The sequence below is a fragment of the Ambystoma mexicanum genome, chromosome 2p, assembly GCF_040938575.1.
Source record: "Ambystoma mexicanum isolate Mex_15411 chromosome 2p, UKY_AmexF1_1, whole genome shotgun sequence".
Classification (NCBI taxonomy): domain Eukaryota; kingdom Metazoa; phylum Chordata; class Amphibia; order Caudata; family Ambystomatidae; genus Ambystoma; species Ambystoma mexicanum.
In genome coordinates, this window is record NC_090923.1 from 578,063,542 (window position 1) to 578,076,345 (window position 12,804).

The 12,804-nt window shown below is 44.4% G+C and overlaps 1 protein-coding gene across 4 annotated transcripts in view; it reads left to right on the forward strand.

Annotated features, from left to right (window-relative positions):
- The window catches only part of DOCK3 (dedicator of cytokinesis 3), a 2,582,899-nt gene that overhangs the window by 2,441,904 nt on the left and 128,191 nt on the right, over nucleotides 1-12,804 (forward strand). For all 4 annotated transcript variants that reach the window (XM_069644069.1, XM_069644070.1, XM_069644071.1 and 1 more), the window contains one exon: nucleotides 5,578-5,713. In XM_069644069.1, coding sequence (XP_069500170.1) covers nucleotides 5,578-5,713 — 136 coding nt within the window. The remainder of the gene's footprint in view (nucleotides 1-5,577; nucleotides 5,714-12,804) is intronic.

The following is a 12,804-nucleotide window of genomic DNA, read 5'->3' on the forward strand; positions in this document are numbered from 1 at the left end:
AGCACCAAAGGAAGGCCCTTTGAGATGGCAACATAGTATCTCGGTTGCAGCAAATAGGGTAAGACTGCGTCTCGAAGAACAAGAGGTCGCTCAGTTGTCAACAGCTTAGCTTAATGTCAGGATAGTGCTAAATTAGAATATGATCATCTTCTGTTCAATTTAAAACCAAGAATGTGGGGTTGAAAAATTCAAATTCGGTTCGAAAACACTGGTTTGACCCCAAAATTCAGAAACATAAACGGCAGATGCGACATGTCATTCGACAGGCTCGCTCATCAGACTCGAATGCTAGAAAGACACAAATTAGAGCAGCCAAACAGTCATATAAGAACTGGCTGAAGGCCCATGTACACCTGACTCTTCAAAGCGATGCCGAGATAATGTTATCCATACTAAAGAACAAAAATGCAAAGTGTAATAATTTGCACTACCCATGAAAGAAATCCGCAAATTCCAAAGGGCAAAGACCTGTCAACCAAAGTCCATGAACGATGTTCCTAAATATCTCTCTCTCTCTGTCTCTCTCTCTCTCTCTCGCACGCACGCACGCACGCACGCACACACACACACACACACACTCTCTCTTTCTTCCTCATGATACTCTCGATTAACATGCCCCCTGGCTGAATTCCTACCAGGCCCTGGGAAACTAATTCCAGATCTGGGACAGTCTGTGAAACTGTTTGGTAAGTGCAGATGCAAAGTGCATGTATGCCATATGTGATGCAACGCATGAAAAAAGGCACTCTATGTCAATGTGCATAGGACTACTATGTGGAGTTGGGTGAAGCAAGAGGCAGCTAGAAAAAGTGTATTGTCAATAAGTGCTGATGTGAAAGTGAACATACCCTGCTGTACATATATGTCTAAGCAGAATAGCCCAAACGTGATTTGCTCATCGTACAGGCTGGTCCAAACCACATACCCCATGTGTAGGACAGTCTGCCATCAGTACAGGTGGAGGTATACTGTGTCCCATGTGCAGTGCGTGCAGTGTTCCAGTGCCTCCAAGACAATATATCTGGAGAGATGTCTACTGACAGACATCTTTAGTGAATCTATGGGTGTTGCCGAACGCAATTGAACATGTCAGTGTTCCCATGGGTACATTGGAATAATATCCAATACCATGTGCCAATAGGTCTGGCATTGATGTGAGAAACTTTCACGCATACTATGGACACCTTTCACCTCAATGTGTAAACATTGACTGTATCCCCATAACATGCAGCAATGTGCGTTGTAGTCGTAAAACAGGAAGCTAAGGAGAGTGTGAATGGCCACCCACATTAACTCTATTGCACCAAAGGACCAGAAAGGCCACACACACCACAATTAACTGTTTAAAAAGTGGTGACCATGCGACATAAACACCAAGAGCCCACACCTGAATGGGGCTTGTGATGCAGCAGCTATATACAAATACATCAGACATTGGGTGCCTGAATGGCTCACCACCTGTAAGTCAAACCACCATCCAACCCATGCTCTTGCCTACAGGCCCTCAGTAAGTCATCTGGCCTTGTCATGGCACCACAACTACATCACTTTGTAGTGTGACTGACCTGTCAGTAACCAAATAGCATTATTTGTGTCAACCCTTCCCATTCTCTCTGTCCAGCAGCTGACTGTGTGTTGTGTGCTTGTCCAAAGGAAGAGAAAGAGACCGTTGAATCGTTGGATGGGAACTTCAGTCACATGGCCCAGAAGTGAGTGCCCCAGCAACCTGCGCAGCTCCAGGGTGTCATTAACACCTGTCACGTTTTCACTATTCAAATCTTTATTTCAAAGGTTAAAACTCATCAAAAAAGGGTACAATACAAATGAAAAACCACCATATTAACCATCTCTTTCTTACTATACACAGAAATCACAATAATACAACTCATACAGAATATATAGAAATCAAATTAATTGTTATGCCAACATTCTTCATTAAGTAATAATGCTGTTTCAATGAATGCATTGACAACATAAGCAGCTTGTTTTTTCGGCACAGAGCACAGGTATTTTTTTTGCATCAGTTATTGTTCTACAATTGTTTTCTTTTTGTAGTGGAATTAAAAGCCCGGACTTAAGGTTATGTGATAGCGAGCAGAAAACATTAAATGCTTTGAGGACGACCAAGTGTAGAACCACGTGTTGGCTGACAGTAAGCAAATAAATTACGAGCACAACTACACTGACAGTGGAAAATAGTGCACTAATGTGAATTGTTTTCCCTGAAGAGTTGCAAAAAAATGTTAATGCTGCAAAAGAAGGAACATGGTGAAGCTTTTGTAAAGTTGTTTTAGTTGGAGGTTACCACTGAAGCACATTTTATTTTGTGAAACGCTGTTCGGGTAGGTGAATATACCCGGATGGCAAACCTTTGAACCATTAGACTTGGCATGGGAGTAAACCAGTTGGCAGTTGATGGTGTGCTGTAAACTGGTCCTAACAAAGAATATTTGTGTTGTTTGTGGTGCTGAAGGAAGAACTGTATAAACCTGGTGTAGAGGAGTTACTACATTTCTTTAGAAGTATTCAGTTAAGACAAATCCTCCTGACAAAAACAATTATTGTTGCTTATGTGAAGAAGAGAATTTTGAGGCTCATCCTTGCTCAAAGAAAAGAAAGAACATTCTATTTTCTTTGGTATTTCATCGAAGTGTCAGAACTTTCTGTTGGCAAGTTAAGGTTACAAGAACTGTTTTGGAACGTTGTTACACACCAGGATTTCCTTATTTCTTTTTTGAACTGTGGCACAGAATCCTGCTTAAATCTGGGGAAGGATAATTCACCGCGATCATAAGAAGAGACTGTGGTCATATTACGAAGTCAACAGTTATATCAACTGTGTTGTTTTGAACTGCCATGCATTTCCTTATTGATTTATTGAATGTATAAGTGTAAGGGACAGTTATGCTTTGTTAGTGATTCCTCTAGTTTATTTCAGGCAGGGGAATCCTTGTCAGGATAGGGATAGTGAGGCATTTACCCAACCTTTTTATTTAATGAAATGGCAAATTTTGAAAACTCTTCACAAAGTTGTGAGCCTCACATTTCTGACCCCTCATATACCACATAACAGTCTTCTACTTGGTATGCTGTAGCCTAAGATCTCTTTCTGGCCTTGTTAGGGCAGTGGAAAAGAGTCTCTATATGGTTCTGCATGTAATGCAGTGGTGTACAGTTTGCCACCCTATGCCATCCGGTCACACTTCTGATGCAGTAACCCGCATGAGATGGGGACAGCATGTTGGCTGTCTGAAGAGGTGTCTATGCCACTAGCAACACAAGAATGCAGTTGTATTGTTTTTCCTAGACATGTCAGTTGTTAGGTTTCATTCTCTTCCTTTGTGCATCAACACTTCACATCCCATGAAGGTTTGGGGGTACCAATTCTGAGATCTGGAAGGTATGCCTTCTGACATTGAATCATTGGTGCATCCCAAGGGATGGGGCAACAGGTTTGTGAACTATAGTGTTAAGGCAGAAAGTGGTCATGGAGATATTTTGTCATTGGTAGGGGGTGCTACTTCTGCGTGTAGGAGACATGATTTTGGTGACATAAGGTTCCAGAGATGGCACATTGTCTCACCATGTGCGCCACCATGGGCCTTCTAAGACAGTATGTGTTTGCCCTATTCCATCAGGTAACTGCAGGTTAGTTATCACTGTACATGTATGTTCCAATGGGTATGTGATGCTGTCCCAGTCATGGTGTCATAGTGTGGCCAGTATCTGGCCCGTGGGCTTCCTGGGTGATTGCTTTCCCGGGTCCATGCGTCATCCACTTCACTTTCTCAGCACGGCATGCACCTGCTTTTCCTGACTGTTCTGTACCCTAGCTCCTGCATGTGGTGCTCCCACACTTGTCGGTACAGCACTTGGTAGCCCAGGATTTTGGCCTCTGGATTACTTCAGATACCTTGGCCACTTTGGGCTGGACAGGACTGGAAAGGTGTGTGCAACCCTTGCGGCTGGTAATGGAATATGCTGATCAGATGAGTGCATGCTCTGCCTCCAGACCCATTTCTGAAGGTGGTTTGTGAGGCATTTCCGATGCATGCCTTACTGTTTATATGAGGGGGTTGGTCTTTGGCCTTCAGGGACTGTGGACTCCCACCCCTGCATTGTTGATGCCTGTCTTATTGTATGACTGCTACATGTTTGGGGTGCTCTACAGGCAACTGGCATGCTGTTTCCTTTTAACCTATTTGTCTTCTGGCTGTCAGTGCTACCTCTTTTTGGCCAGACGTGTTTTTGGAAGACTTTTGGCTTAATTTGGGGTGAATTTCCAACTTGTAATAAGGTGGTATTTGATGCTTGTCATATTTCGCAATATGGCAGTATTTCTCCAATTCCATTGCCAGAATTCTCAGATTTCCCACCAATGGACTTCTGACAGAGTAAGCCGACCTTGAATCAGGCGATCAGTAAAAAAATGTAGTATTTGTCAAATACCACTGCTTCTACTGTTAGACTATTAATAACCACCTGGATCAATGTCTTTGTATTTGGTAAATGTGGCTCTGAGACATCAAGCAAATCATGTCTGATCAGGCTCAAAATATAATGTGCCAAGAATTCTTTTGTGTTTGGATATCATTTTGAAAGAAAAAACACGATACACAGTCGATACATTTTGAGTCACAGCCATCAGGTTCAACGTTGTTCAACACAAATCACTCCCTTTGGTTCCATGTCATCATGTTGCCTGGAAAACGTTGCCAGGTGGGTGACTTTTTTTTCCTAACCACTAAAACACTTTCCCCAAATATTCTAGAAGGGGAATAACTCTTTATTATGAACTCCAATGCTAGAATATTTGGGGAAAGTGTTTGATTTTACTGAGGGTACATTTTTGGGGAAAATACCCTCCCTTTTTGTACCTGCCTGCTGCCTCTCAATCAGAAACAAGCATTGACCAGGTATTGTTCTTGATCTCTGTGTCAGATTTTTTAATCAGTTCTCCCACTATCGTTTACGTTCCAGCATAATGAGTTGCATCCCCTTTTTGTGTCATCAGTGTATAGGCAGTGTATCATTTAATGGAGCCTTTGCAATTGGGGAAAGGCAGTAATTTTCCATCAAAGTGGAGCTACAGTACCTCTAAGATTCATGTTTGGAGGAACAGTGGTTCAGGCCGTGTAGCGGTTCTTCACTGGCACAATGTGGGATCATGAGTAAGTCACTATCTTGCTCATTATGCATTAGAGAGTCCCGACAAGGCTGAAACACGTGTCTGGATTTTCAGATGGTAATCATGTTCAGGGGAGAATTGCCTAGTATTACGGTCCTGGACTTCCCTTGTGGGTGGCACGCAACTTGTTATGCAAAGGGATATTTGCCCTCTGTGAAGGGTGCAGGGAGCTAAAACATGGTTCAAGACCCTCCTGAGTGGAATACCTCAGGTTATTTGAATAATCATCAGTAGAGTGCCTCACACACATTTGTTAGTCACTATCCCGGCCTGAACAAAAACACTGTAATTGATTTCTGCTTAGAAACTGATTATTCCATAATGAGCAGTTATGCAAGGAACTTCATCAAACCATAGTTTGAGCATCCTTATCCAATTTTCTGTTTCAGTCCAATGAACCTCCTGGGCTCTGTTCGGTACTCCTCTTCCTCCCTTTCCTCACACACGTCCAGTGAGATGGGGAATTTGGTCATCCTGACGGACAGCTCTATGGGGGAGCCCCCGGAGGATATCTACCAGATGCAGGTGGGTGTAGCTTTCTGTTTTTCCACAGTGCCTGGTTGCTTTGAATAAAGTGCAAGAGTTGTGAATTTCCTAATAATGTCTCTTTATGTACTCGCATGTCTACTCATTACTCCGTTCAATGTGATATGCATCAGTCGTTTTTTTTTTTAATTCTGATTAGGGAAGTCTCCTCCCGGGTACGTTCAAGTGCCTCTAGTGGGAAAGCTAACAAAATCGTAACCTGTTGTATGCCAACAGGTGGCCCCAATATGCACTTAGGGGGATAGAACAATCCCAGTCTCTAGTGGGAAAGCTGCACGTCCCAGAACCAATCATAATGTGGTAGTGGACAACTACGTCAAACCTGATTATATCACCAGGTACAGAAAAAGGACACCCAAGGTTTGGCACCTGCCATGCAAGCACGGGGCACCTTGCTGCTAATCTTCAGCTACTCCTGAAATTCATCATCATAAACAATAGCTTTTTTTTTTTTACATTGTGTCCACCAGTCAATCAAATAATATAATAAAATCCATCAGTACAATACAACAGTTAAAACATATAAATAAATAAATATATATTTATTATAAATGTTTATAAAATACTACACATTTAAAAGTCAGGAGGTCAGAAATAATCTATCAAATTTAGTGCATCAAAATTACAATAACCAAGAGTCATAACATACCAACTAAATATTTTCTCTGAAAACTCCCTGGTCATCTGGGCTTACCTAGGCATCTCCTGCCTTAAGCATCTCCTGCCTTTTCAGTCAGGCCCTATGGATATATTAGGAAACCATGTAAACCACATTTTTATCTCTTGACAATTTACAGAAACACATTGTATTAGACATTGGCATATATTGCAGGGTTGCAAATTAAGATTCAATGAACATGAAGTCAAACCAGTTCCTGGGTGTCAGGCCTCACCCTATAGGCAGAAACTGCATCAATAGAACCAGGAGCTACAAGGAGATACTGCTTTACCTTGTTTCCCATTATCTATGATCCATTGTGTTTACATGGGTATTAGATGTGTTTTAATTCTTCTTTATCAACCTTCTCAAAACTCAAAATTTAGCATCCCAAATACATGTTTCCAATTGGCCAGTTAGTCTGAGGAGCCAAATGCAGCTCCTAGTATCTGTTGGTTTCGAGCTATCCAGGCTCTCCTTGGCTAGAAGCAGAAGCTAAATAGCTCCCGGCACTTTGAACCCTCTATAGTTACTGCGCAGTATGGGATTCAGATATAAATTACGAAGTGCCTCATAGTCAGGGCAGATGAAGAGGAAGTGTGGCCAATCTCCCCTTTCCCTCGCAACATGCCCAAATGTCGTCCGTCAACACACGCCAATAATGTATAAGTAGGGCAAAGAGGAGTGTGTTGAGAGGGAAATCTATCTATAGTGAATGGGCGAAGTCCAAATACTCCTCAAAGCCAGGTTCATTCTTAACGCCCCAACATGCTTGGCGTAGTGCTGAGTTGAGTGTTCACGTAACGCCTTGGAGCATTCTGATATATGGGTATTTTGTCCGTCTTCAGTATAGATGTTGTCTTTGTATTAATACTGCCTGGAATAAACCATAACTGGGCAAAACCAAGAGTAGTCAACATGTTTTTGATATGCTGGCACCACGGAAGAGACTCTCCTGCTCTCTTGTGCCATTATACCCTGGAGTGCTTTTTTTATTTTTACATGGGCAGGTGATGCCAAGAGGCGTATCCAGTAAAAAATGTGCTTAATCCCTATTTCAGCGGTAACACTTCTAAGGCTGATTGAAAGAGGTATTGGCAAGTTGCGTGTGCTTTTTTGTAAATTCGGGCTTGTTGTGTGATCACACCCTCACAGCTCAGCATCATAAAGTGCCGCCGCCGTGGCCTGCAAGTCATAGGTCTCTACAGTAGCTGCTAAAGCCCACTGTGGAAATGCACACCTTGCAATCACAGTGCTTGTGCGTTCAATGGTGGGGTTAAGCTAACCCTCCTACAATCGCTTGTAAACCTTGACTCCAAGTAGTCGTAAATTGAAACTTGCTCTAGACCTACTCCATCCATTGGCATTGCCTAGCCATGGGGTTTCACTCGTAGCAGAACCTGCTTCTGCTCATAGTTTCTGGAAATGACCCTGCACATGCCGCAGTAGCCGCCGCAGTCAGGGGCAAAGGCAAAGGCCAGATACTCAGCCTTCAAACATGCTCAAAAGGCGGGCAAAGCTTGAGAGAATTGGGGCAACACATCTAGCAGAATTCCTGCATCAGATCAATGCTCGGACAATTATGCCCTGTTGTAAATTTCAATACGGGAGATTCCTGCACATATCTGCAGATGTTTACGCCAATGAATGTGGCGGATACATTTTCCTTATGGCCGTCAGAAGGCAAGTATGCAGTCTTAATGCAAATAAACAATGACGTGGCAGATACAAATGCAGTTTGCATGTGGAGACATGCTTAATTGAGCACGACATTCCTTATAGCAGACAATGGGCCTCATTACGAGTCCGGTGGTAGCAGAAAAACCGGCAGGCTGCCGCCGGATCCGTAATACCATTCCGCCTCCGTGATTGCCGGAATCCCCGGGGCATTACAACTTTTAAGATCTTAATAAATATTAATAGACCCTGAGTAACTCAAAAGACCGGATGTAGTTTTCCCTTTCCTCAGGGGTCTCTGTGGCCAGTCGTGCCTCCCGCAATGCCCCGTAGAAGGGGAGTAGCCTTACCGGAGGTCTCATGAGCAGCCTTGTAGTTGAGAGCCTTGCCACTGACTTCAAATTCGTATGTGACTACTGCTTTTAAATAATGAATTTCCCTAAATGTTGTAAACAAAAAAATCATTGAGACGGTCTGTCTTCTAAAAGTAATGCACCGGCCTGGTGTTTTCAGCTTAGTTCATTTTTTTAACAGTGAGGTTGGCCTCTCTGGAAACTTAACACATTTTATCAGCTTAATTAGTCGTCAGAAAATCTGGTTTTAATCAGATCTTTTTCTTGACGTCTTTCAGTTGGCCTTTAGGAGCAAAACTTTGTGGGGGTAAGGAGTTTTTTCTATTTTGTTTCCAAAAATCTTTTTCTGACATGCATCTAAAGGAACATATCATCTTTATTCAATAAATGTTGCTCCTGTGAAGACTAAGAGCATGGCTGAATGTGTCTGTCAAAATTAAGTCTGTATCTTCAGGCTCGTGGCCACAGCCATCAAAAAGGCACAGGGTGGTTTATTCCCATTCCCCCTGTCTCTCTTTGGCCAGTCATCATGCCCTTAAAGGTCTGTCGGAAGCGGGGTGGCTCCCCTCTGCCACGGTAAGAACTGATTGATGTTGAGAGCCTCGCCGTCGACTTACTATCTAGAGGTCACTTAACAGGGATAAGCCCCTCGCTTGGTTTGCTTCATATCTCACACTCAGACACTTCCAGGAACTTACCTCCCCACTCATGCCCGCTTACTGTTGGTACTGCTGATTACACTTCTTTTTTACTCTCTATACTGCTGCTCTTGGCCCATTGATCTCCTCCTACAGCTTCTCCTATTAACTCTTTGCTGATTCTTCTCCTTTCCCCCACTATCTATGAGACAGAGTGCAAAGTATGAACTCATTCTCATCATCTTCAAAACTTTACACAGACTTGCTCCAACCTACCTATTGGACCATCTCACTCCATACTCTCCCCCCGCTCCCTACGATCCTCCTTGACTCACCTCTATGCCTCCTCCCTGCTTGTTGTGCTCCCTTTCGTTTTAGCACTCTCCCTCACCTTGCTCACTTACTATGGAACAATCTTTCTCACCCTCTCTGCACTACTCTTACTCTATCACTATTTAAATCAAACCTCCTGAGTATCGTCCTTTCTTAAATAACACTTTTATAGCATTCTATGCCACCACATTGCCATGTTCCCCTTTCCCCCTACCTCTCTACAACAACCCCACAGCACTTTTCCCTTACCCTATCATCCTAAACTTAGCACTTCCTCTACTATCCCTTTCCTATATCATGCTCAACTGTCCTTGTCCCTGGCTCATGTTTCTACCTCCTGTGACTATTCATGGGATGACATCAGTTCTAGCCAGGGGGAAGGCCTTCCCTGTGAGGCTAGGGAGGTGAGACTACTACCCAAAAGTCCTCTTAGAGGTGGTAAACAGCGGGAGGACCTCACAGAGAGAGACTTCCCTCATGGGGATAAGGGCTCAGTTCTGAGAAGGAACTCTCCAACCCTAACACGCATACCACCTTCAAAGGCCCCAGAAGGTGCTATTATGCATTCTGGTAACATTCCCTCCCTTCCCTACTTGAACCCGTGACACTGCTGATATGAGGAGGAACACAAATGATGGCATAACATTTGTTTTGAGTACTGAGAAGAGGTGTTCTCAAGGAGGCATGAAGAGCATTTCCCAAACTGATCACAGTACTGAAAAGAGGTGGCCTCAAGGTGGCATGAAGAGCATTTCCCAAACTGATCACAGTACTGAAAAGAGGTGGCCTCAAGGTGGCATGAAGATCATTTTACCAACTGATCAGAGTACTGAGTAGAGTTGACCCAGAGAAACAGAATTATCAAGTTACCAACAGCAAAGAAGGGATCTGATCTTGCACTTGAAAGGACCCAGCTATTGGCCATAAAAATAGAGAAGGGACTTTCCGACAGAGAAAGCAGCAGGCGTGAAGCCAGCGAGGCCCAGGAAGTTCAAAACCAGGGAGGAAGAGTCAAAGAGACGATCCGTGAGCAGGTGGGGAACCGACTCACTCGACGGCTGAAGAAGACCAGGCAGTGGTGTGACCTCTAGGAGTTGGACAGTGCAGTCCGCATACAGTGCCAAAACCGTCAGCTCCAGACCTATGCGAAGCCGCGTCAGTGAATAAGAAGCTGAAGAGAAAGACGCTGGATGCGTCGTTCGGCAGGCAAGCAGCCCACAACCCCGGGAAGAACCGGTGATGTGCCCCCACCATGAACAAGGTAACAGGAGCAGCGGGAGACCCTGGATGTGTCCGGGAGCATATAAAAGCCAGTTCAGAAGTGAAGATTCAATCAGGAGCAATCTCCCTTGGCACAGTGAATATTGAAGCAGAGGCGTAGCCACGATTGTCTAATAAGTTGGGCCTCAAGCTAAGTTAGTTGGGCCCCAGGAAGTGACATTAACATCTGTAAATGCCCTATGGGGGCTCAAATGCGAATGGAGATGGACCTGGTCTGAGTTTCCTGAATGGAGAAATACCAGGCCCTCCAAGGTCGGAATGGCCTGGTATTTACCCATTCAGGGAACCCGGACCTGGTACCCGGAATTGGGGTAGCCATGCCGCAAAAAGCGGCAAGGTTTCCTCCTTCCTTGTAATGAGGCCCATAGTCTTCGCTTTTCAAGCATGTCACTGGTCGCCTTGCGGTAGCCTCATTACGAGTTTGCCGGTCTGGATACAACAGTACCTGTAAGCTTGCCTGTACCGTTTTATCTGGACCGGCAAACTACGAGTTGTGCTCGCGGGTGCCTTTCATTTTGTCAGGTCTGACCTGGCGGAATGAAAGGCACCCGCGAGCACAGCATGCCTGTAGCACAGGCACCGTTATGGACAGTGTCGGTGCTGCAGGCATCCCCATTCCCATTGAGCCCTAATGGGCTCAATGGGAATGGGGATCACACGATTCCGGCACCCGCGAAAGGGCAATTACCAGTTCCGGCGGGCCAGAATACCCTGGCAATTGCCCATTCGCAGGTGCTGGACTTTCTTGCAAGTTTGGAGGTAGCCTTGTCGGTTTACCGGCAAGGCTACCTCCAACCTTGTAATGAGGCAATTATCTTCATGTAGCCTGAAACAAGATTAAAAAAATTCTGGGGCTGGAACATAAGAAGGATTATAAGCTTTCCTTTCAACAAGAGGGGACAGTATTTCTCACAGAGAGGACAGGATATTAGCAACATTTCCAGGAGCAGCAACTCCAACTATACGAAAAAGGCCCACTTCAAGCATAACAGGGGAAGAGGTGGAAATTCGGCTACGAGTAGTGGTGAAGGAATCTCCCCAAGAGCAAGCAATAACTCCTTACCACTTTCCCTGCCACCAAGTACCCAGAATGGCATGGCAGTACAAGACATAAAAAATGTTGGGTGCTAAATTTTGTCACAGAGAAGTCCATTTCATATTGTACCTTCCAAGCACACTTACAAGGGGGTGATTCAGAGAATGGGTAGTACATGAGGTTTCAATTCTTTACAAAATGTAGCCAGAGAGAAAGACCGCCAAGTCACAATGGGCAAGAGATTTCTCGCTACTTTCCAGTAGAGAAGAAATGCTCTGCTCGACTGTGGCCTATCTTGAAACTGAAGATTAAGATCAATTGGATGACACTTCTTTGCTCTCCTTACTTCAGCTCTTTCCCAAGTTTTGTCTGAAGGACTAGCTATGTGCCACAGACATACAGGATGCATAATTGCACACCGCAAAGTCCTCAGGTCTGTAGTGAGCAGATGCAATTATTACAATGTTCTTGAAGGAAATGACGGTGATGGCAGAATGACTCAAAAAGGAAAGTCTAAGAAAACGTTAGTGCATCCTTATTTGGGGGATTTGCCCATTAATGAAAACTCCCATCATTACGTTTTGAGAAAGTCAGAATCATGCTTGATCTTCTCCTCAGCATAAGGGCCTTTGAAGCCAACCATCAACAGAACACAACTATAAGGACTTTGGTACCCACAAGAACTGCACATCGACAACAGGACCATCCACATGCAAGACATTGGCCTCGTTACAAGGTTGGAGGTAGCCTTGCCGGTTAAACAGGCATGGCTACCTCCAAACTTGCAAGAAAGTCCAGCACCCGCAAATGGGCAAATACTGGGTGTTCTGGCCCCGCTGGACCTGGTAATTGCCCTTTTGTGGGTGCCGGAATCGGGTGTTTCCCATTCCCATTTGAGCCCAATAGGGCTCAATGGGGTTGCCTGTAGCACCCGGCACTGTCCATAATGGTGCCTGTGATACAGGCATGCTGTGCTCGCGGGTGCCTTTCATTCCCCCAGGTCAGACCACTCAGTATTGTATCTCTAGATGACAGAAACCATGATATGGACAGGTCATGGACAGTCTTGAAAACAATAATTCCAAGAAAGAGAA